The following is a 26,381-nucleotide window of genomic DNA, read 5'->3' as shown; positions in this document are numbered from 1 at the left end:
AGACACGTCCTATATTTATACTAAAGAAATTGAAAACTACTCAAACTTCTAAAATAATAAAATAAAACACTTTGACTCCTAATCTAAAACTGAGAATTAATAAAAGGCAACTTTCCTAAAACTAGACTTGAATCCGATTAACCCAACAATAATGAGTCATTCGAGGAGAAGCCATGAATTGACTAATGATATGAACGACAAATGCAAGACCGGGAAGCGTAACGGTCAGGTAGACAAGTGAACCGGCGAGCTGACGGTAAAGGGTATGATCAGAGAGGAGAGAACCATCACCCGATGATAGATGAAAGTTAGGGTCTAAGGGTGTATTAGCAACCTTACAATCGGTAATACCGGCACGTGAAATAAGATCTGAGGCATATTTTGCTTGAGATAAATAAATGCCAGTGTCATGAGGAAGCACTTCAAGACCATGAAAATAGTGAAGTAAACCAAAATCTTTCATCTCAAAATAAGAACTAAGTGATTGTTTTAGATCGAGAATACCATGAGCATCGCTACCTATAATAATCATGTCATCCACATAGAGAATAAGAAGAATAGTACCCGATGTAGTTGTTTTAGTGAACAGTCAAGAGTCATAGTTGTTGGCGGTGAAACCCAAAGACTGAATAATTGTGCTGAATTTTTCAAACCAAGCTTTTGGTGCTTGTTTAAGACCATAAAGGGCCTTTTTGAGACAACAAACATGATCATGTGGGTGAGGAACACCTAGAGGGGGTTTCATATAAACTTCCTTGGTGAGATCACCATGGAGAAAAGCATTTTTGACATCCATATGATAAAGAGGCCATCGGCGTACAGCAGCAACAACAAAAAGGCTACGAACCGAAGTAACCCTAGCGACAGGTGCAAAAGTCTCCTCATAGTCAATTCCATATTCTTGATTAAAACCTTTCACAACTAATCTGGCTTTGTACCGATCGATAGATCCATCAGAGTTTGTTTTGACTTTGAACACCCATTTGGAGCCAATGATGCCCTTTACTGATGGAAGAAGGACGATGTCCCATGTATGAGCCTTATTAAGAGCCTGTAATTCTTCGGATATAGCTCTTTGCCAAAGTGGGTCGAAGGATGCTTCTTTATACGAAGATGATGTACGGATAGAGAATAGAGTAGAATAACACTTGTAGTCACGAAGATGAGAAGGTATATGTCTTACCCACGTAGATCGGCGATTGTTGGTAGTAAGTTCATCAGGCAAAACAGAGATTTCAGGAGAGTCCATAAAGGAAGAGTCGGTAGTAGAATCACATGTAGACAACGTTGTAGGATCAGATGGTGTAATAGAAGGAGAAGTATCAATAGGTGAAGAAAAGTCAGGAAAATGCAATGGTGAGGAATGAGATGGTGTGGTAGAAGACGTGTCCATAGATGGAGACGAAGGATCGGCAATTGTCTGCGAAGGTGGGATAGAAGATGATGGTTGTACCGGAAATAGTTGAACAGATGTATCAGTAAAGAAAGGAGGAAAATGATCATATTCCAATTGAGATGTTGAAATGGAGGAGAACATTTTCTATTCCCAGAGGACAACATTACGAGATATACGAAGTCGTTTGGAGATAGGATCCCAACACCGATAGCCTTTGTGTTTGATGTCGTATCCCAGGAAACAACAAAGACGGGAACGAGGTTGAAGTTTGGTGTGTTCATGTGGTTATAGCAAGACAAAGCAAGCACAACCCCATACTTTGAGTAGATTGTAGTTAGGAGGTTGTCTATACAAAGCTTCATACAGAGACTGATTCTGGAGAAGTGTAATGGGATGGCGATTGATGGTGTAGACCGCTGAAAGGGTGGCTCACCCCAAAAACGTTCCGAGCACTGAGCTGAGATAAGTAAGGTACGAACAATATCTAGGATATGGCGATGTTTGCGTTCAGCTCTATCATTTTGTTGGGAAGTACCCGGGCAAGAGTACTGAGATACAGTGCCTTGTTGGCGGAGGAAGTCAAGGAAAGAACGTTCCTTGTATTACATGGCATTGTCGGCACGAAAGACTTTTATGTGTTTAGCAGACTGGGTTTGGATCATACGTGCAAAATTCATGTATATTTGGAGTAGTTCAGATCTGTTTTTCATTAGATATATCCAAGTAAATCGTGTATGATCATCAAGAAAGATAACAAAATATTTTGACCCTCCCATTGAAGGAAGAGAAGGTCCCCACACAGTTTGCTAAACACATAAAAGTCAGTGGGCATCCACTCAGAACATTGTATGTCAGTGGGCATATCCTACATTATTTGAAAGGCACAACTGATCTTGGTCTCTTGATACGTCATCAATCTGGTAAACAATTGTAGGCTTTCACAGATGCTCTTTGGCAAGATTCCACTCCCTCACCTGTCCAGGCCTACTCTGACTCTGATTGGGCTGGCTGCCCAGTCGACCGTAGATCCACCGGGGGATTTGCCATATATTTGGGATCCAATCTTGTCTCCTGGACTGCCCGTAAACAAAAGACAGTTTCAAGGTCTTCAACTGAATCTAAGTACAAAGCTCTTACTGACACTGTTGCAGAATTAATTTGGTTGAAAGCACTCTTGCGTGAACTTGGCATATTGGTTCCGTCTCCTCCTACTCTTTGGTGTGACATATAGGGGCTACATTTCTATCCGCCAACCCTGTGTTCCATGCCCGCACTAAACATGTCGAGGTAGATTTTCACTTTGTTCGTGAGCAGGTAGCAAGAGGTCAACTACGAGTTCAGTTTATATCTACGGGTGATCAGATCGCGGATGTTTTCACAAAGCCGTTATCTACTCATAGATTTCAGCTCCTACGGTCCAAGTTACAGGTCGTTCCCCGCCCTCAACTTGCGGGGGAATGTTAGACTATGTAATTTAAATTTATAATAAGTAAAGGGTATTGAAGTGTAATATTCTACTCTTTATATAGAGTTCATATGTAATTCTGTAGGAATATACAAAATTACGCGGTTTGACTCTGCCGACCCACTCTACGGCCTATCCCAATTGTTTTCTTCGTGCTGGGATCCTGAACATAACAACCAGAAGGAGAGAATAAAGTGTTTAGACCCATATCACAAAGCTGGCCCACTGAAATTAAGTTAACTGATAGCTTCAGGATGTAAAGTGTATCTGGTAAGGACAATTGGGCTGTAGAAATATGCCCACTGTAATGAACAGGTAGACTGGTTCCATTAGCGGTCGTAACAACAGATGGAGATGTAGTTGTGGTTTTTGTGACAAATACATCAGGTTGTGAGGTCATGTGATTGCAACAACCAGAATCAAATAACCAAGCCTTACCTGCAATCGTTGAATTGGCCATGATTGGTGAGGAGCTTGACATAACTTGTTTTATGAGCTCGATTACATCATCAGAGGTAAAAGTGTTGAGGCTCTGAGCTGTTGAGGACCCCCGAAGGTACATTGGAAGAAGCTGGAGCACAAACTGTTGCAGTGATATTTTTGATGCGATCTGGATTCTTAAAACAGTTAGATGCAAAGATGTTTCTTTTGACAAAAAATACAAGAACGGTTCGGAGAATCCAACAGTTGATGACCATTATCATGACAGTATGAGCACTGAGATGATTTTCTGTTGTGTGGAAACTGAGGTTTGTTGGACGTGAAGTTTCTAACGCCTTTGTGGAAAGGTACAACAAGAACTCCATCAGTGGATACGTGTACCTTTGTGGAAAGGTAGCAATTTGGAGCCCTAAGCTCTGATACCATGAGAATGATTGAACCTCTCTGTATTGATTTAACCAAAAGTCTAAACAGAAGAAAGACAATACAAAGACTAAATACTTGGTCAACTATACATAAATGACAAAAAGAGTCCTTCAACTATATTTATAAATATATTAACAATACAAAAAGGAGGGATACATTAGTACAATACAATTCATCACTTTAGTCACATGACTAATAGATAGCAATTTGTGAGACAAAGGATGGCATGGCACATAGAGACAATTTGAGATTTTTAAAGTTGGTAAAATGTCAACTGTGCCCCCTCCTTCCACTGTCACCACTTCTCCATTAGCTGTTTGGATATGAGTTTTAGTGGGTGTGGATTTTGAAAGCGGATCAAATTGTTCAAAGGTCGTGGTGTCGGTTACCCTGGAATCAAAAATCTAACTTTTTTGTTTGTAATTAATATTTTGAACATTATTGGCTTCTCCCATATAAGTTGGTATTGTTGTGGCAGGCCCCTCGGTTGTTGGGATTCGGGGTCATGATTTCCACCACTAATGGTGGTTGTTGTGCTGCCTACAGCAGCAGCTGGTTTGCCACCTCGTTTGCTTTCATCATTCCACCATTCAAGAAAGCATACAAGCTTAAAACACTTCTTTCTATCTCTCCCCAAATCCCCTGTGTACAACAATCCAGATGTCTTCAAGGGGCACTCCATTTTGTTTGATTTCATTTGCTTCGACATCAAGATCAAACAGTTGAAGTTTATCTTTTCCACTGATGTAGGTAACTACAAGAGCATCCCATAATGACTTTGCTGTAAGGAACTCGGTGAGATTGCTAGCAAGGCTTGGTTCAATGTTTTGTATGATCCATGAGAAGACAACTAAGTCATTATGTTCCCATTGCTCATAGCTTTCATCTGTTGTGTCTGGAGGATTACTGGATAAATGATTCAATAAGGATTTTGACTTCCCCTCAATTGGCACTCGAATCATGTGAGCCTATAATGCATAATTTTGGCTATTGAGGGTGATGTTGATTTTGAGGCTATTGGATAGGTTCTGTTTAGTGTTTGGTGTTTGGGATTTGAAGAGGTTGGTGAGTATTTGGGTCAGGTCAAGGTCATCACTATTGATGCCTGTTTTATGGGTTGAGCTATCGTCTTTAGACATGGCAACTCAAATCAAAGAGTAGATGATGAGTAGTTTTTTTTTGTCCTAAAACCATATATACTGCTCTGATACCATGTTAAAAAGATAGTAGAAAATAGAGAGAAATCATAATTGTTTCATATATTTTGTGTGTTTACAAATGCAGAAAATTAACTTATTTTGTGTGTTTTCTTCCTCTGATCCGTAAACAAATTATGTAGGAAGTTGAATAAATAAAATTACAAACGAAGCAAACAGAAAAAGTAGAAAATATAATTTCAAAGTAGTAGTATATATATAGTACATACATACTTATAGTAATTGCAAAGCAAACCATTCAAATTTTGATTTTTTATAGAAAACATACACTAAACATTCAAATGTAATCCCTACAGTACACCATTTGCAATCAATAATATAATCAACATTATTATGATCAACTAAAGAAAAGGAAATTGTTTCTGTTTTAAGATGGTCATTTGCAATAATCAGATGAAAGCTAAATTTAAGATGAGCATTTGCAATCACATACATTATATGCATTCAAAGCTAATTTCAAGATAAACATTTGTAATCAGATACCATACACACCTTGAATGTTTTTTTTTAATCTTGTTCAATTCCTTGGATAGATCCGATCCCGGTATCTGTGGCAAAAAAGGAAAAGGAATGCATCTGGTTCTCCCGCCAAGTAAAGAAAAGGAATAAACAAGACAAAACTACAAAAATGGTCCCTGTGGTTTCTCATTTTATATGGTTATGGTCCAAACGTTTGAAAAGTTGCACATTTGGTCCTTTTCAACAAGTTTTGTTGTGGTTTTGGTCCCTCATCCGTTAAATTCCTTAAATTGACAATTTTACCCCGATGGACCATTTTCACAGTTTTGTCTTTTACTATACTATAAGGATCATTTTTGCATATATTCTTTTTTATTTTAATAAAGTATTATATATTAATAGATATTATTTTTAATATATAATATTATATATTAATAAATATTTTTTATTGGATTATTAATTTATTTTAGTTGATTTTTAAAATAAAAAATTGTTGTAGTAATTCTTTTTTATTAAATTATTATATATCAATACATATAGTTTTTAATATATAGTATTTATATCATAATAAATATTATATTATTGGATAATTAATTTTTTTAGTTAACTTTTATAATTTTTATACATTTTTTATTGTATTATTACGTTTAATTTATTATTTTCTTCATATACTAAATGTTGTTTTATTGGATTATTAATTTACTTTAGCTAATTATTTTTTTTAATCTTTTTTGTCGAAGTAATTCCTTTTTATTGAATTATTATATATTAGTACATATAGTTTTTAATATATAATATTTATATCATAATAAATATTATATTATGGGATTATTACCTATTATGAAACATTATTTTATTGGATTATCAATTTCTTTTGGTTGACTCTTTTTATAATTTCTTTTTGTTGGAGCAATTCTTTTTTATTAGATTTTTAATATATAATATTTACGTCATAATAAATAATACATTATTGGATTATTAATTTTTGTAAATTTTTTTGAATTATTAATTTATTGAAATATTACTTTTAATTTATTATTTTTTTAATATAATAAATATAATCTTATTGGATTATTATTTTATTTTGAATGTATACTATTAATTGTTTTTAAATTTATTAGTTTCACCACAAAGTCGCCGAAATACGTAAAAGTGTCGATTATCATCGTCAAAACTTAGCAGGATCACCTCAAAACACCTTCATCGGATGTTCAATAGATACTATACCTTATTCCATACAGCGTTGTTGGTAGCCACCTGCAACAACCTCATCATAATCCACTGGAATCCTTCATATCCCACATAATGCGCAACAAACCCCGATAACATTTATAAGTGGTGGTGGTAACCGAGTGACGGTGGTGATATTTTCCCAATGGTTCTCATTATAAGCTAGATGAAATGAAAGTGTTTGGCAACGATCCTAACGATTTCGATGATCAGAGACCACGATTTTGCGTATCCCATGACTTTGTGGTAGAACCAATAAAATTAACAAGAACTACTATTATAATCCGATAAAATAATATTTTGTATATGAAGAAAATAATAAATTAAAAGTAATAATCCAACAAAAAATAGTTTAAAAAAATTACAAAAATTAACTAAAAGATAATAATAATCCAATAATATAATATTTATTATGATATAAATATTATAGATTAAAAACTATATGTATTGATATATAATAATTCAATAAAAAATAATTACTTCGACAATTTTTTTAAAAAAAGAATTAACTAAAATAAATTAATAATCCAATAAAACAATATTTAGTATATGAAGAAAATAATAAATTAAAAGAAATAAAAGAAATAATCCAATAAAAATAATTAAAAAAAGAATTAAAAATATTAACTAAAAGAAATTAATAATCCAATAATATAATATTTATTATGATATAAATATTATATATTAAAAACTATATGTATTGATATATAATAACTCAATAAAAAGAATTACTCTAACAAAAAAAATTTTAAAAAAAATCAACTATAGCCGTACCAAAAAAAACTATAATTAATTAATAAACCAATAAAACAATATTTATTAATATATAATATTATATATTAAAAATAATATTTATTAATATATAATACTTCAATAAATTAAAAAAGAATGTATGCAAAAATGGTCCTTATGTTATGGTAAAAGACAAAACTGCGAAAATGGTCCCTGAGGGTAAAATTGTCATTTTAAAAAAGTTAACAGCCAACCAGTTAAACTTAACGGATGGGGGACCAAAACCACAATAAAATTTGTTGAAAAGGACCAAATCTGCAACTTTTCAAACGTTTGGAGCACAACCACATAAAATAAGAAACCACTGGGACCATTTTTGCAATTTTGTCAATAAACAATTTCGGTTTAAGCTAAAATAAGTTTGGATAGTATACTACTATACAGGCTTCAATTCAATTTTCACTTCTGTTCAAGGATTCAAGCTCGACGCTCTGTACTAAGTACAACCGAACCTTGGGCTTCAATTTCGAGCTTCATGGGTTGGATTTTTTAGGGTACGATTTTTTTTCCTTGGTTGACTAAAGGTAGGATTCAAGCTAAAATATGTTTATAGGGTTTACATTTTATGGATTGCAAAATTCAAAAGACTACAGGGTAATTAGGGGGTGGGAAAAAAACGAAACCAAAAGACAAAACTGCAAAAATGGTCCTTGTGGTTTCTCATTTTATGTGGTTACAGTTCAAACGTTTGAAAAGTTGTAGGTATGATCCTTTTCAACAAGTTTTGTTGTGGTTTTATTCCTTCATCCGTTAGTTGGTTGTTAACTTCCTTAAAATGACAAATTTACTCCCAGGGATCATTTTCGCAGTTTTGTCTTTTACCATACTATAAGGACCATTTTTGCATACATTCTTTTTTATTTTATTGAAGTATTATATATTAATAGATATTATTTTTAATATATAATATTATATATTAATAAATATTCTGTTATTGGATTATTAATTTATTTTAGGTGATTTCGTTTAATTTTTTTTTTGTTGGAGTAATTCTTTTTATTGAATTGTTATATATCAATACATATAGTTTTTAATAAATAATATTTATATCATAATAAATATTATATTATTGGATTATTAATTTATTTTAGTTAATTTTTGTAATTCCTTTTTTTTAATTATTTTTCATTGGATTATTACTTTTAATTTATTATTTTATTCATATACTAAATATTGTTTTTTTTGGATTATTAATTTATTTTAGTTAATTCTATTTTTAAATTTTTTTTGTCGAAGTAATTCTTTTTTATTGAATTACTATAAAATAGTACGTATAGTTTTTAATATATAATATTTATAACATAATAAATATTATATTGTGGGATTATTATATATTACAAAACATTATTTTTTTTGGATTATTAATTTCTTTTAGTTGATTCTTTTTATAATTTCTTTTTTGTTGGAGCAATTATGTTTTATTAGATTATTATATATCAATAAATATTATTTTTAATATATAATATTTATATTATAATAAATAATACATTATTGGATTATTAATTTTTGTAATTTCTTTTTTGTTTTTTTGAATTATTAATTTATTGAATTATTACTTTTAAATTTATTATTTTTTTTAAGATAACAAATATTATCGTATTGGATTTTTATTTTATTTTTAATGTATAATATTAATTGTTTTTAATTTTATTAGCACTACAAAGTTGCCGAAATACATAAAAGTATCACTTATCATCGTCAAAAATTGGCAGGATCACCTCCAAACACCTACATCGGAGGTTCAATAGATATTCTACCCTATTCCACCCGGTTTCAATAGATACTCTACCTTATTCCTATCCCAATAAGCTAACTTTGTGTGTTTGGATAAAATCTTTAAAAATCAGGTTATTAAGCTAAATAAGCTAATTTTAATAAGCATCTCTTCCCATGCTTATTGCTTATTGTTTATTCCCACCACAAATAAACTAATAAGCTAATAAGCTAATCTAAACACCCACTAAATAACAAATATAAATGTTTAAAACTTAAATGTTTTTTTATTAACGTTTATGTGTCTCAGGAAGACAGGAAGAAAGAAGAGTTGTGGAATACCATTTTGAATTTTATGAATCAAAATCCGGGCAAGTATTTGGTGTTTGGGAACTTTAATGTTGTTAGAAGCGCTTCTGAAAAAATTGGTTTGGTTTTTCATTAAGGTCTGGCTAATGCCTTCAATTAATGTTTTATTGAAGAAAGTCGCTTATGGGACGTTCCTTTGGGTGGACATGCTTTCACTCGGATCAGCGGTAATGGAGAGAAATTGAGCCGTCTTGATAGATTTTTGGTTTCAGAAGAGTTGTTGGGATCTATTGCTAAGCTCTAGGCAATCGCTTTAGACAAGTTGAGTTCTAACCCATAACTTTGAGACAATCCGATGCCTTTCAAATTTAATAATTCTTGGTTGGATGTGGTTGACTTTGATGAAATGGTTAGACAAGCTTGGATTGAAGCAGGAGCTTGTTCAGGACCAAATAAATTTATTGTTTTTAAAAATAAAAAGAAGATATTGAAACAACGCATTAAAGAATGGTCTTTTCTTCATAATTTTGAGAAAAATTCGAAAAAGAAAGAATTGATCATCGACATAGCCGAGACCGAGAAGAGTTTAGAAGATGGCACGGCTTCCTCGGACACTAAGCAGATGCGCTGGGTCTGTTGAAAATTCTTACATATATTGAAAAACAGGAACGAATTGAGGCGAATCAAAAAGCAAAAGTTAAATGGGGGATTGGAGCTGACGAGAACTCTAAATTTTTTCACGGGTTAATAAATCGAAAAAGAAGACAACTTTCTATTAAAGGTGTCAAATATGAAGGAGTTTGGGTCACATCTCCGACATCTGTTACATTTTCTTTAATTTCTTTGTTGAGAAATTTAAAAGGTTTGAAGGTGTTGATGTTATCAGTGTTGAACACGACTCTTTGTATGGGAAACAACAAGATTTTTATTAAGACACTTAAGAAGACCTTACACTTTGTGAGACTACTACAAACTTTTCTCTCTTTGAGGCTTTCTTGGATACTTGGATGTTGGGATGGTTTGGAGCAAATGAGCTCCACACCAATTTATAGGTGTTTCCACCTTCTTATAGGAAGTTTCTAGATCTACATACATTCATGGCTATTCTAGAACTATCTACCATATTCTATATCTATTACAAGCTTTTATATGTTTCTAGAATGTTCTATAGTGTCCTAGATAAGTATAGACATTCTTGTGTCTTCCATAGTGTTCTAGAATGTTCCATAGCCTTCCAGGGTCTTCCATCTCGTTCTAGAGTATTCTAGAATCTTCTGGCATCTTCTAGACTTCTCCATAGTATTCCATAATGTTCTAGAATCTTCCAGATCATTCTAGAACATGCTAACTTCTTCTAGACAATAACATGATTCTATCAGGCTAGTGATGACCTTCAACACTCCCCCTCAGCACTAGCCCCCATTCTTCGTATCATGTTGAGCTGACATCTAAAACCTTCACTTTTTCCTTTACTCAGCCCTTTGGTGAATAATTTCGCTATTTGTTTATCAGTCTTGATCTGTCGCATATTAACTTCTTCCTTGAGAACTTTTTCTCTTCCACATGCTTGGTTTTTTCTTAGTTGTTGTAATCGTTGCTTCGTATATTGTTTTCGTAGTTGACAACAACATTCGTGGTTGCATTTTCTTGCAGCATAATATTGTTCTTGACTTTGTTGAACTGTCTTGTGTAGTTTCTTATGCCTCCCTTTGAGAAACTTGTAAGCATGTGAGTTGTCCCTTTTACAAGCTTTGGAAAATTTCCACAATATTAACATGTTATGACGTGATCCCTTATTGATCTGCTCATCTCGTTTAGATGTTGCTCTGTTGAGAAATTCTACTTTGCTCTTACGAATTAATGTGTTTTTCTTCTTTTTCGCCTTATCCAGTTTCTTCATCACATGTTCCATTTTTCGTCTAAGATGAGACTTTTTATGCAACTCTAGTGATGTCATGTTATTATTCTCCTTCGGAGTATCCATCTTCCAATGAACGTCTTCCTCCTCCAAGGTTGTCATAAACTTTGTCTCGCTCTTCTTGAGACCTTTGTTGAGTTTCATAGTTGATAGCATTCGGGATCCAATCATATTTCTCTTCAAGGGTACAATGTGAATTATTGAACCCTTGGTGATACACATGATATCATCTCTCTCAAATGACCAGGGTCGTATATTGTCTAGAAAATCCATTCCCAATACCATACGATAGTCATCCATATGCACCACTGTCAAGTCTATGGTGCCTTCCCATTCTGCTATCTTTAGAGGTACTCCATATGCAACACCAATGATAGGCTTGGATAAAGAGTTGACAACTTTCAACCGGCCTGGATTTTTGGTGTATTTGATGCCCAACTTTTTAGCTTCATCTTTAGCAAGGAAATTATGGGATGCACCTGTATCTACCAAAGCGTTGGTGTATCCTCCATTTACCCTGGCATCCACGAACATTAGCCTTCCTCTTTTAGTCTTATTCTTTTCTATAGCACATAGTGCCTCAACATCCATTCATCCTCTACTTCCTTTTTGGAAGTTACTACATTGCTTTCCACAGACTTTTTCTTTGACCAACAATCCTTGGACATGTGGCCCCACTTTCCACAATTGTTGCAGTTGCCTTCGAACCTCCTCCCCCGAGAACTCTTATTGTCGGTCTTTTGAGATCTCCATGGTTGTGAGGTTCCTTGCTGACTCTTCCCTTTGTCAGCATTTTTGTATCCTTCTTTAGAAGGTGGCTTGAAATTCCTTCGAATTTTACTTGTGTAAAGTGCTTCTTCACTCTTCAGCGTGATGCCTCACATTTGCTTAGCCATAGCTTATTGGCTGGCCAACAAATTCTCAAACTCTACAAGTGATGGTTGAACGGGACATCCTTGTACAGCAGTAACAAAGCTTCTATATTCCGGCCTCAGTCCATGGATAATGATCCTCTTCATTCGAGCTTCTGCAATGACGGATTGCGGATCTAGTTCAGTAATCTCCCGACATATTGACTTGACCTTATGGAAATATTGAGCAATCGTCATGTCACGTTGTGAGATTGATAATAGCTCGTTCTCCAAAAGTTGTAGTCTCGTATCATTCTTCTTTGAGAAAAGCATCACAAATGTGTCCCAAGCTTCTTTCGGGGTGTTCTCATCCCGAATATGCTCCAACGTCTCTTCTTCGATTTGTGGTCTTCAAGGCAAACATTGCTTTGCCTGCTTTGATTTTCCATTTGCGCAAAGCACCATTAATGTCTTCCTCTGGTGGCGTAGTTTCGCTTCCACCAACGACCTCCCATAGATCTTGTCCTTGTAAGTAGGACTTCATACATGTTTCCCACGTTTTGTAGTTGTTGTTGTTGAGTTTCTTGATTCCTCCGACGATTTGGAGATCACCCATCGTGTTGGCAGTACCTCGGTAATACCAAACAAGCTAGTTTCGATACTAAACTTGCAGAGTCACAAACTACTCACGATACAACGAGAATCACTCGTTCTCACTATCAAGAAACCTTGCTCTGATACCAGATTGTTGAACACGACTCTTTGTATGGGAAACAACAAGACTTTTATTAAGACACTTAAGAAGACCATACACTTTGTGAGACTACTACACACTGTTCTCTCTTTGAGGCTATCTTGGATACTTGGATGTTGGGATGGTTTGGAGCAAATGAGCTCCACACCAATTTATAGGTGTTTCCACCTTCTTATAGGAAGTTTCTAGATCTACATACATTCATGGCTATTCTAGAACTATCTACCATATTTTATATCTATTACAAGCTTTTATATGTTTCTAGAATGTTCTATAGTGTCCTAGATAAGTATAGACATTCTTGTGTCTTCCATAGTGTTCTAGAATGTTCCATAGCCTTCCAGGGTCTTCCATCTCGTTCTAGAGTATTCTAGAATCTTCTGGCATCTTCTAGACTTCTCCATAGTATTCCATAATGTTCTAGAATCTTCCAGATCATTCTAGAACATGCTAACTTCTTCTAGACAACAACATGATTCTATCAGGCTAGTGATGACCTTCAACAATCAGGCCAAGTAATCGGTTCAAATCTTTAAATGCCGATCAAGTTTCTTTTTTGGAGGCTACGATTCATGAACAAGAGATTTATGATGCTGTTTGGGCTTATGGATCTGACAAATCCCCAAGTCCAGATGGATTTTATTTCGCATTTTATAAGAAATATTGTGAGCTTTTGAAACCAAACGTGATGGAATATGTGACATAATGTTTTGTGACCGAAAGTTTCCCTTCTAGTTGCAACTTGTCTTTTTTACCTTAATTCCTAAGGTTGATAGCCATGTGATCGTCTCTGATTTTTGCCCTATAAGTCTTGCACCAATACAAGATTATAGAAAAGGTATTGGCTACACGGTTAACCAGTGTGATCAATTCTATTGTTAGTCGGGAACAAACGCCTTTGTGAGTGGACGTCAAATTCTAGATGGCCCCCTTATTATGAACGAAATTATAGACGGGTATAAAAAAAACTTATGATTTTCAAAATTGATTTTGAAAAAGATTTTGATTTAGTTTCTTGGGACTTCTTGGAGATTGTTATGGAATTTGCAGGCTTTGGTCCTAACTGGATTGGGTGGATATGTGGTTGTCTCTCTTTTGCTAAGGCTTCTATCTTGTTCAATGGTAGTCCTACCTTAGAGTTCTGTTTGGAAAGAGGATTAAGACAAGGTGACCCTCTCTCTCCATTTCTCTTTATTTTGGTGATGAAAGCGCTTCATGTTGCTATTAAGGATGTCATGGTTGCAGGCTCTTTCCGTGGAGCCATGGTTGGACCTTTACAGATTTCTCACTTATTGTACGCAGATGACTTTTTATTTTTAGGAGACTGGTCCCGTGCAAATTTCATTGGAGCAGTTCGACTTCTATAATGTTTTTACTTTTTGTCTGGTCCAAAAATAAATTTGCAGAAATCAAGTTTATATGGTGTTGGGGTGAACATGGAGGAAGTCTGTAATATGGCCTTAGTTACCGGATGCAAACTAGAAGCCTTTCCTTTCACATATTTGGGTCTTCGTGTTGGTGCTAGTATGGCGAGACTAAAAAATTGGGATCCTGTTATTGAAATATTCATGAATCGTCTCTCTAAATGGAAGGCAAGTACATTGTCTATTGGAGGTAGATCGGTACTTGTCTCTTCGGTTTTGGGTTCGGTGGGTATCTACTATATTTATTTATTTCTTATGTTCCTTCAAATCAAGAAGAAACTAGAATACATTTGTTCTAACTTTTTTGGGGGTAGTGACTCTAACTCTACTAAAGTTTTGTGGGTGTCTTGTAATTCGGTTCTAGCTTCTAAAGAAAAGGTCGGTTGGTGTAACACCTATTGTCAAGTATTTTACTTTCAGCCCTTGAAGTTAATATAATTCTCCTTTTTGGCCACTTATGTTGGGCGTACTAGCCTTGTGCGTCGGGCATAAGTCTTTGTGAAGTCAAGGCGGAGAAAAGAGTATGTTGGGCGTACGTATGGGTACGTCGGACATACTCATGTAGATGCCAAACCCTAAAATTTAGGGTGTGATCCCTATTTAACCATCTTATTCCTCCCTTGGGCATTCTCTCATCCAGCCTCCACTACCTCAAAACCATAGCTTGTGTATGGAGATTTGAAGCTTGGAAAGTGACTCTTGGTTGTTGGTGTTAGGAAGAAGATCATTCAAGAAGTGTCGGTGCACTCTAGCTTGTAGATCCAGAAACTTCATTCTCTTGTGCACCTTTTCAAGGTATAAAGTTTAAATCTTGGAGTTTTTTTAAAATAGATCTTGTTTAGTCTTGCATTTTGGTTCTTTTGTCCCAAAGATTGGATCGTTGTGAGTATGGAGTACTCCAGAGTTATTAAGTTGTCCTTTCAGACATTCTAGGGTGTCTTGAGTCATAAAAATGTTAGTTTGGTCACTTCTTTTCTTTCATGCAAGAGTTGTGGAGGTTTTTATGAAGTAAAAGTTATGGGTTTTGCGTTTTAGCTCCATATAGCCATGCAAAGGCTTAAAGTAAGATACTTTATGGATTAAGACGTTATTTAGGGGCCAGATATATGTTTAGGATGAATAACTTAAGGATTAAGACATTTTGCAAGAAGATGGTGGGAGCAGCGTGCATACGTTACGCGTATGCTTAGCTACGCCCTGCGTAGAATTATGCAAGTCCGTTTTCCTGGTGGTGTGCTCTACGCCCAACGTAGAGTCAAGTACGCCGAGCGTATTGGCCATGTTGACTTTTGTTGACATTCGTGGATTTTGAGCATTTGAGTGTTAGGTGGATGGTGAGGGATTTGTGAAGGGTAAAATGGTCTTTTACTCTAAGCGTGGACTAGACTCGACTTGGGCTTAGTAGTGTGTGTGTGTAAATACCCTTAATTATTAATTAAGTTTAATTGTTGTATTTAATTAGACAGAGTCTAGCTCCGGTAGTTCGGGTGTGAGTTCTATCAGTCATCAGTTCAGGTGAGTCTCCTCACTTATTTCTACTTGTGTGGTAGAATAGTTGTATATATACATGTGATGAGCAGGTGGTCTAAGTATTATTATTGTGTATGTGTTGTTTATATGTGTTGAGACTTCAGGTAGTCTTTAGGGTTGCTGATAACCCACGGGGCATGTTGTTTGCCATTGAGACTTCGGATAGTTTCCAGGGTTGCTAGTTGTTTTATGTGTCGTGTTGTGTGTGAAGAGAAATACATATTTTTTCTAACCTGTCCTGCATAGCACGTGATGCCTTTAATTGATCCCTCCATACAAGTAAATGTACATGTCTTGCATATTTAGTCAAATATATTGCTTCCTTAGTTGTTGTATCACCTCCTCCAACAATAGCGAGAACTTGACCCTTAAAAATTGGTGAAGCTCCATCACAGATTGCACAGGCACTAATTACCCTACTCCAGAACTCATCTTCACGAGGTAATTTAAGCCTTTTGGCAGCCGCCCCTGTAGCCATTATGATACTATTACACTTTACTATGCGATCACTACTTTGTACAAAAAAGGACTGGTCTTCACATCAACAAATTCAACATCTTCTTGAAAAAGCTCTGCTCCCCAACGCTCAGCTTGACTACGCATCCTATCCATCAAGTCTGGATCAGTGATTCCTTCTGGAAACCCTGGAAAGCTCTCGACTTCTATGGTGGTCATCAATTGCCCACCAGGAACATTGCCTATTTGATATCTACAGGCTTCAAATTGGCATGACCTGTGTAAATTGCTGTTGTGTAACCAGCAGGTCCTGAACCTATAATCACCAAATTTTCAACACTTGAAAGCATTCCATGGAATACTGGTTAGACGCTCAACATTTCCTTTAGATCAATGCAAAGCACATCCTCTTTCTACTTCGCTTTGTTGATTTTGAGGTTTAAATATACACATGGATACATACGTAAATGATTTTAAAAATAATAATTAGAAACATGGAGAAGCAGGTTGATCAGTCGAGTAAGCCTTAACGGTTACTGATAACGATGGCGGCTGAGAACGGTGGTAATTTGGGAACCAGCCACCGATGGCAGCGACCGAGTCATACCGAAGAGTGCTAGCGTGTTGGCTGTTCAATCAGAAAAAGATTTTGTTAGCGATTGTTGAGGGACTAGACCTAGTAGAGGTCGGTCAGCTGCCGAGGCTACTTTTTCCGACATCAATGCTGATTCCGATTCTGATTCCGATGCTGTTGGCCACCTACGCAGTTGTAGCCATCAGGTTCATATTGGACGATACCCCCAACTAACCCAAATAAGGGTGTTTGTTTGGATGGATCGGTTCGATCCGATCCAATTAAGTAAATCCAAATTGATTTCGGTTTTCAAAATATTGATCCGAATAATCCAAACTAAATTCAAATCTGATCCAATTACAATTCGGTTGGATCGGTTTTTATAATTCGGTTTTCAAAAACTAAAACATTTTAAAATGACATATAATTATAATATTATCCAATTTTTATAGAAGAAGCAAAAAAAAATATTTAATTGTGATTTAAAATTTATAAACTATTAAGAATGTATATTATAGTTTAATATTTAATAAATAAATAACTTTTAAGAGAAAATGCATATTAATGTTTTTTATTAGATGAAATTTTTTGAACTTATTTGAAAAAATAAATTATAAAATTAATAAATAGTTATAGTTATATTAAAAATAAATAAATAATAAATTGTTACTCGGTTTTTTTTTATTATTCGGTTCATATTTTATAAACCAAACCAATCCGAAATCCAAAATAGTAATTCGGTTTTGTTGAAAACTAATCCAAAAATCTAAATATCCGAACCAAATAGTCTAATCTAATTTGTCCAATTAGACAATTCGATTTTACCCACAGTTCTAAATCCAAATGTCAATTGACGGACACCTGCACGTTTTGACAAGCCACAACGGAAATATATTGGGTTTGGGACAAACGGTCAACGAACAATGTGAACAAAACTTTAGAATTTGATAGCTTGTTAATTTAAAGAAAACACTTAGGTTAATTGGGTTTAATATTGGGCTAAGGTTGAAATTAGGCAATGAATTCTTGAATTTGTGTTTATTTACATAGTATTAAACTCATTTACTTATTGAATTTATTGATTTTTATTCAAAATGGTCAATATATTATCATCGGTAATAAAAACCATTTTGAATAAAAAAACAAAGTATTAATATTTTACAACTTAAAAATGTTTAGTTAATATATGAACACAAATTTACTATTTAGTGTCTAATATCAACGTTAACTCTCTCTTATTTTTTGTTTGTCTTATTTTAGAGTTTTTATACATTGCAAATCACATCGGTCGTCAAGGAGCATATTCTTTTAGCATGCATAAGTACACAATATTTTAACAATTTACTACTTGAGATGTGAAATTAAGGTTTAAAAATGTAAGAAGTGTGAAATAATGAATTATTCTTAGGTTTTCTATAGCATAATTCATTGATGAATTATTATATATACATACTAATTTTAAAGTGCCACTTAAAGAGTACTCTTTTGTGATTTACTGATTTTTTTTTTGTTTTTGTTTTTTTTTTCTTTTTTTCTTTTACCATATTAGTGTCCTCGACATCGATTCTATTACCCAATAAAAATTGGATTGGTGGCCATCGGCTCTTAACCCGATATCCCACCGTCGATCGATTGATATCACCCCCGATTCATTGTTTTCTTCTTCATTTGTTCATTGTTTTCTCTATCTCTATCTTTACCGCATCTGTCTTCAATCAACCTCCCTCCTCCTCTATCTTCCCGAATTCCATCTTTGTCTATTTCACTTCCCTTCTCTCTATACTGAAGCACCGCTATTGGTAGCATCCCACCACCTCACGATGTCAGTCCACTTCTTCATCTTCACCGTCATTGCTTTATTTTAATCGGTGATGTGTTGTTGCCAGCGACAATAGATTCGCTCCACTGAATCAACATGTGAGCTTTGAATAATTTTTTCTTTTCCAGTTTTACATCAATATTCCTTTCCAAGCCAAATGCAGAGAAGAATAGTGAATAGTTTATGGAGATCAACCTAGAACTAGGTAATATAAATTTGTGATTAAGATGCCAACACAATTTATCTTTCTTATGTTTACCCTAATTATATATTCTTTAAAATAAAATTTTAGACTCAATATCTACTTGCCCAAAACGTAGATAACTAAAGGCCAATTATTGGATTTGTGACTGGTGGAGCATGTATCATAGGCAAGGAAGAAATATATAATCTTTTTAGTGTTTATTCTTTGCAAGTCAAATTGTTGACCAGGAAATTCTTGAACGACAACTGTCTGTCTCCAATACAAGTATTACCGGAGCGTCTAGAGGTATCGGGAAAGTGGTTGCCCTAACTTTAGGCAAATCTGGTTGTAAGGTTTTGGTTAATTATGCAAGATCGTCTAATGAAGCAAAACAAGTTTGTAAACAGGTGAATCAATAGCTTAATTTCTCTTGTAATAAATTGTAAATTGTGATGGCAGTCGCATATAATATAATGGAAGTGACTATTTCCTTTCTGATCCAGATCGAGGAAGCAGGTGGTCAGGCACTTACATTTGAAGGAGATGTTTCAAAAGAACCAGATGTTGCATCTATGATCAAAACCGTGACCCATAATTCATTCTTCACCACTTAATTAATTCTTAGTCTAGAAAACAAATTTAGAATTTTGTTGACATTATAATTATTATAGGCTGTTGATGCGTGGGGGACTGTTGATGTATTGGTCAACAATGCAGGTTACAAAATTCTATCGCCAATCTCTCCCTAAACCCTAAACCCTTTTAATTCAACCTCAGTCAGTGCAATGATACATACAGGGATTATAAAGGGTGGTTTGTTGATGAGGATGAAGACATCTCAATGGCAGGACGTTATTGATTTGAATCTCAGTGGTGTATTCCTATGTACACAGGTATATGATTATTGATTAATGATTATTCTCAAAAAAGAATACTCCAACAGGGGCATAAAACCCATCATAAATGAGATGGAGGGTATGTTATGGGTAGCCTGGGTGCTTTTTTATTTCTAAGGGTAGTCGAGTGCACCACTCATGGAGAACAAAGTTATTGCAACCTCCTTGAATTTGATCATCATTTGCATCATCACACGTGTAAAAAGGCATGGTGGACATGATTGGTCTGAGACATCCATTGCATAGTAGTTGGTTCTTTTTCATTGGGTCATGACACTTTAATAACCAAGAGGATGAAGAGGATTTTTGCTCATTTCTTATAAGTGTCTGATCAACTAGAATCAAAGGGTGTTGATGACTATCGTGTTTTAGGTAATCTACCTTATGATGATCATAACTATCTTGGAAAAACAGGTGTTTTGGTAGGCTATAAGTTTCATCAAGGAATGGGAGATGAAGAAGATGAGGATAGTCAACATCTCTGTAATTTTTAATGGTTTTGGCAAGTCCTAATCATATATATATATATATATATATATATATATATATATATATAAGGAAAGCAAAGCAATTGTAAAAATTAAAATGATTTACCAGTATAAGGCAACATTCTTATGCAATCCAGATGGGCGTAGTGGAGACATTTATCGCATTTGTAAATCCAAAGATCCTCCTTACCTACAAAATCACCACCACATACTCTGCATCTGGGAAAATGATTAGCTTCTTGATCTATCAAGGGGAAGGAATATGAAATGGTGAGGGGGTGAATATGATAAAAAGAAGGATTTGTTGTTCTCTCTTGGATAAACAATTTTTCTGCTAGGAAAGCACAATCACTGTGTATGGTGAAGCCAGCACAAATGGTACATTGATAGAACATCCCTCTATGTTCATTCCCACAAGCACTACAGTGGCATAAAATGGGCTTAGGGATAGCACATATTAGTAAGTGTGGGTGGCACGGATGATGAATGACATTTTTTCCTACTTCCACGACACACTTAAGATCAATGAAGAAATCACATTGATCACATTTGTAATGGTAACAATAATCTCCAAGTGCTTGATCCCTCTTACAAATTTTGCATATTATATGGTTATAGTTTCCAATTAAATTTAAATATGATGCAAGGTGAAGAGTATGTGGTGGGTTAGATGGGTGGTCTAACCTTGATGGGAGCTCACCATAGAAATTATGAAGTGAGAAATCATCACATGCTGATGAACATGTGTAGTAGTACCTGTGGTACATTTGGATTTTTTCCCTACACCTTCCACATGTGACACCTCCAAACCCCTCTTTTATAATCGGATCACCACCCTCGTCGTCATTTTCTTCTTCTTCTTCTTCATTGTATTGTAGTTGCAAATCAATGAGCTTTAATGGATGCTCATGTTCAGGTACTTCATGTACTACCTCCATCATAATTATATTTCTCTCTTTAAATAATGATCATGTTAGACTCCCCAAACCCCATCTTATTTATAGTAAAGAAAGAGCATATGTGTGTGCCAATTTTACGAACCAAGCAAGCTATTTTTTTTCTTTCTAATTTACACTTGTTTATCTTTTGCTATTTTGTTATTCATTTTGCTTTTCTAAAAGAAGAAATCACTCAAGTTTTTTCCAAAGTAATTTATCATACTAATTTAATTTACTTTAAGAAATTACCCACCAATTTTCCTCATTTGTCCCTTAGAATGTGGAATTGCAGATTTGCAAGTAATGATTTCATAAACAAAATTACATAATTTACAATGTATCGGTTGATTAATTGTAACATTGATATGTTTTCTCAAAGTCTTGATTATTCTTAGATTTGGTTTTATGTTTTGATATTTTTGAAGTTTAATAATTACGGAATAAACACAATTACAAAAAGCAAAAGCATAGCATAATTCTTTTCCTTTTTCTTTATCTTTAGTAATTAGTACCACCTCTCTCCAATATTAAGTAAGGAATAAGTTAAGTCCCAATTTTGTTTTATGATTTGGCCGGTATATAATATATAGAGGTTAGAGTAGATTCATATTGCTTAATCGAACCCAAAGTCAATTGGTGGAGTTGAATGTTGAAATATCTCATATAGGTTCGCTTTCTTCCTCTGATCCGTAAACAAATTATGTAGGAAGTTGAATAAATCAAATTACAAACGAAGCAAGCAGGAAAGTAGAAAATACAATTTCCAAGTAGTAGTATATTTAGCACATACATACTTATATTAATCGCAAAGCAAACCATTCAAATTTTGATTTTTATAGAAAACATACACTAAACATTCAAATGTAATCAATAATCAAAATTGTTACGATCAACTAAAGAAAAGGAAGTTGTTTCTGTTTTAATATGGCCGTTTGCAATAATCAAATGAAAGTTAATTTTAAGATGACCATTTTGCAATGAGATACATTATATGCATTCAAAGTTAATTTCAAGATAAACATCTGTAATCAGATACCATACACACCATGCATGTTTTTTGATTTTGTTCGGTTCCTTAGATAAGGAAAAGGGATGCATCTGGTTCTCCAGCCAAGTACATATATACACACTCAAGAAAAGAAAAGAAAAGGAATAAACTATTTCGGTTAAAGCTAAAATAAGTTTGGGTAGTATACTACTATACAGGTAAACCAAAGAAAAGAAAGATGTTAAAACCGAACCTTAATTCTTCTTGAGTGGCTTCAATTCAATTTCAGACAAAGGGTTATATTCCCGTTTTTTTTGGTCATTTTTGAATCTGGTACACAGATCATAACATTCACATTCTCTGTTGTTCTTCATTCTACTAAGTTTTATCTGATTGAAGATTTCGATTGTGTACCATCGAAATATTTTAATCTGAAAGTGCAGTCACAACTCTCACTAATCCAAGCAATCAAAACACCCCGATTTTCTGACATATAATAGTTTTTAAAATTGAATCGCTATCTTGGCCAAAATCAATATAGTATGTGTGCTTATAAAACCACATGTGATGCTACATATGTTGGGTTTTAATGTTTAAAGTTGAGATTTATTCATGTGTATCAGTGTGTGGAATGGATGTTTATGAAATACTAAATTACTTGTGTTTACCAAAAAAAAAATCCATTGGAATACTTCCAGTCTAGCAAAACAATAATAATTAAAAAGTTCAATTATCGTAAAAGCATTGTGCAAGCAACAAGTTTAACGTATCAAAGTTGTATCACAAAAATGTTGTCGGCATCTAGGAAAGTGAAGAGAAATGATTATAAGCTTACTTGTTGCTTCGATAAACTTCCTGTATTCTTTCTTCATTTTGACCCCTGATACACTCCTGCATAATAAATATATCATATCTCAATTCCATTGTTAGAGTAAAAAGGCTTTCTAAAATAGGAAAGAAGGTAAAGAAAAGATTTGGTAACCGATCATTTCTTTATGCTTAAAGAACTGGACACATGGTGTGCCCATGATGTTTGTTGCCTCAGCGATTTCCTGATCTTCTTCTATATCAATCTCAACATAATGGACAATCTCCGCAAATTCATTTGTCACATGTTTCCTTCATTAATCAATTAACGGATTTTAAACAAAGTTTCTTTCAAGTTAAAAAGATGAAATAGACCTTGTTGAGGATTGGCTTCAAGATCCTACATGGACCACATGATGGTGCAGTGTATATCACACAAATCAGCCAGGGACTTTTGTGCCTCCATTCATGGTCTTATATCAAAAATAATGTAAATAATATAAAATTATAAAAGAAAATAAGGTTGAATTGGGCTTTGTTAAATAAAATTATCTGAACATCTCCCGGAACAAACACCCCTTCAGTTGAAGTCTTTGCAGTGCCCTTGTTCAACCAAAATATATATTCGGTGTCATCAAGTTTTCATATATAAATTTTCCCACAACTACAAGATGACAAGTCTTGTTAATTATCTAAGGTACAAGATTACTAGATTCAAAATTATTAGATCTTTGAATAGTAAGGAATGAACAAAAGTGGTGCAAGGGCTAGTATGGACTCGTTAAATTCAATTACTTTATTGTATCATCCATCATACACATAAAATTAAGGCGAAGAAAGAGTAATGACAATTACAAATCGTATATGCATGGTTTCAAACATGAGGAAGAGAAACCAAAAACTTCATATGTAGTATTTCTTACAACAGCCGTAATCAATTGCAAACTTGCACTTGAGACATTTAAAGATCATTTTGTATTGTAATCGTCGATGACAATTACTACATTCACCATCCAACACAATACCTTGAGAAAAAGAGAGAGGGTGTGGGTGACTATGAGTCTTATGAATGCCTCCAAACTTTATATTCACGAAATAGTGAGTAGCTCTCCGATACTCGATATAGGTATGTGTCTCGTTCTGAAGTATTGATTGAGCACAAGCTGTATGCACAGACTGAGCACAATCTTGACAATGATAGAAAGACACATGAGGATTCAAGTCCTCCTCACAAATTTCACAAAAGTATTCACTCTTATGATTCTCAATCGGGTGGTAACTAAGGTGCATTGGATGCTTGTCACACTTGTGCCTAATTGTCTTAGCTAATAACAAAGCACATTCGGGATGCATAAAGATATAGCAAATGTTGCATCTGAAAGACCATTCACGACGTTGATCGCTTTCGAGACATATTTGACAAAAAAACAAAGCGACTGATTTATCTATTGAAAGAAGGTGATTGGGGTGAGCTTCATGTGTGATTTGTTTAGGTATAAGTCCACATGTAACATCAACATAGTATTCACATCCGACACAACCATACGCAAATCCATTGCAAGGTAGACAACAAACATTACAAAGGAACACATCAAAAAAGCAACCAGGGATGTTTGAGTAAATGAGATGGAGAGTATGGTGTGGGTGGCCCGGGTGGTTTTGTAGTTCTGAGGGTAGTCGAGTGCACCACTCATGGAGAGCAAAGTCATTGCAACTATGGTGATCACATATGTAAAAAGGCATGGTGGACATGATTGGTCTGAGACATCCATTGCATAACAGTCGGGTCTTTTTCATTGGGTCATGACACTTTATTAATAACAAAGAATTTAAGGAGGAGGAGGTTTGCTCATTGCTATGTGTGTGATCAACTAGAATCAGAGGGTGTTGATGACTCATGTGGATTAGGTGATCATCTACCTTATGATTGCTTGTTCCACTTTGTTGGAAAAACAAGTAGTGTTTTGGTAGGCTGTATGTTTCATCAGGGAATGGGAGATGGAGAAGACCAGGATGGTCAACATCTTCATAATTTTTAGCCGTTTTGCCAAAGCCTGATCATACATTAGGAATTAGCAACTATATATAACAATTTAACTACCAAATGATATATATATATATATATATATATATATATATATATATATATATATAATCAAGGCAAGGAAAGGAATTGTAAAAGTAAAAATGATTTAATTACCGGCAGTTGGAGGCGGCACTCTTACGCAATCCACGTGGGCATAGTAGAGACATTTATCGCATTTGTAAATCCAAAGATCATCCTTACCATAAAAATCACCACCACATACTCTGCATCTAGGAAAATGCTTAGCTTGTTGATCTTTCAAGGGGAAGGAATATGAAATGGTGAGGGGATGGGTATGATAAAAAGAACCATGTGTTCTCTGTTGGATGAGCAATTTTTGTGGTAGGAAAGCACATTCAGTGTGTATGGTGAAGCCACCACAAGTGGTACTACATTGATAGAAGATGCCTTTATGTTCCTTCCCACAAGCATTACAGTGGCATAAAATGGGCTTAGGGATGGCACATATTAGCAAGTGAGGGTGGGAAGGATGATAGATGATATTTTTTCCAACTTCCAAGGCACACTTGACATCAATGGAGAAACGACATTCATGACAGTTGTAATGATATTCTCCAGGCTTGTGATGTCTCATACAAATTTTGCATATCCGTTCCAAATATAAATCTGAATATGGTTCCAGGTGAAGAGTATGTGGTGGGTGTGATGGGTGGACTAACCATGACGGGAGCTCACCACAGAATTTGTGAAGTGAGAAATCATCACATGATGATGAACATGTGTAGTAGTACCTGTGGTACATATGGATTTCTTCCCTACACCTCTGACACGTGACACCTTCGAACCCCTCTTTCATAATCGGATCTTTTTCTTCTTTTTCTTCTTCTTCTTCTTCTTCATAGTGTGGATATTGTAGCTGCAAATCAAAGAGCTTTAGTGGATGCTCGTGTTCAGGTACTTCAAGCACCGCCTCCATTATAATTATTATATTTCTCTCTTTACGATAATGATCATGTTAGACTCCCCATCTTATTAATTTTTAGCAAAGAAAGAGCATATATGTGTGACAAATGCCAAATTCACGCTGAATGAGCCCTTTTTATTTTATGTACTTTGCTTATCTTTTTGTTTTTTAATTTGTTATAGCTTTTACTCTAATCGGTGATATATATCTTATAACCGGTTTCTCATAGTATTTTAATTTGCCAACAAAGTTCCCCTACTTGTCCCTTAAAATATGAAAAATTGCTGGTAATTAA

General features: G+C 34.6%; 1 protein-coding gene across 1 annotated transcript; it reads right to left on the bottom strand.

Moving 5' to 3' along the window:
• Positions 1-23,674: 23,674 nt before the first annotated feature.
• Positions 23,675-26,154, bottom strand: LOC145068057 (uncharacterized). Its single transcript, XM_079015049.1, has 2 exons — positions 25,276-26,154; positions 23,675-25,129 (listed from the first exon to the last, which is right to left on the bottom strand). The coding sequence occupies exons 1-2, from the start codon at positions 26,096-26,098 to the stop codon at positions 23,979-23,981; spliced, it is 1,974 nt and encodes a 657-aa protein (XP_078871175.1). The 5' UTR covers positions 26,099-26,154; the 3' UTR covers positions 23,675-23,978.
• Between the last annotated feature and the right edge of the window lie 227 nt (positions 26,155-26,381).

Source organism: Lactuca serriola, chromosome 8 (genome assembly GCF_051521515.1).
Source record: "Lactuca serriola cultivar US96UC23 chromosome 8, Lser_US96UC23_V15, whole genome shotgun sequence".
Classification (NCBI taxonomy): domain Eukaryota; kingdom Viridiplantae; phylum Streptophyta; class Magnoliopsida; order Asterales; family Asteraceae; genus Lactuca; species Lactuca serriola.
This window is presented reverse-complemented; position numbering and strand designations above follow the sequence as displayed.

Excerpts from the sequence above, each read along its gene's own strand:
- LOC145068057 (XM_079015049.1), bottom strand. The coding sequence starts at position 26,098 with ATGGAGGCGGTGCTTGAAGTACCTGAACACGAGCATCCACTAAAGCTC. Across the intron at positions 25,130-25,275 it reads AGTGCCGCCTCCAACTGCCG|GCTTTGGCAAAACGGCTAAA; the intron begins GTAATTAAATCA and ends ATGTATGATCAG.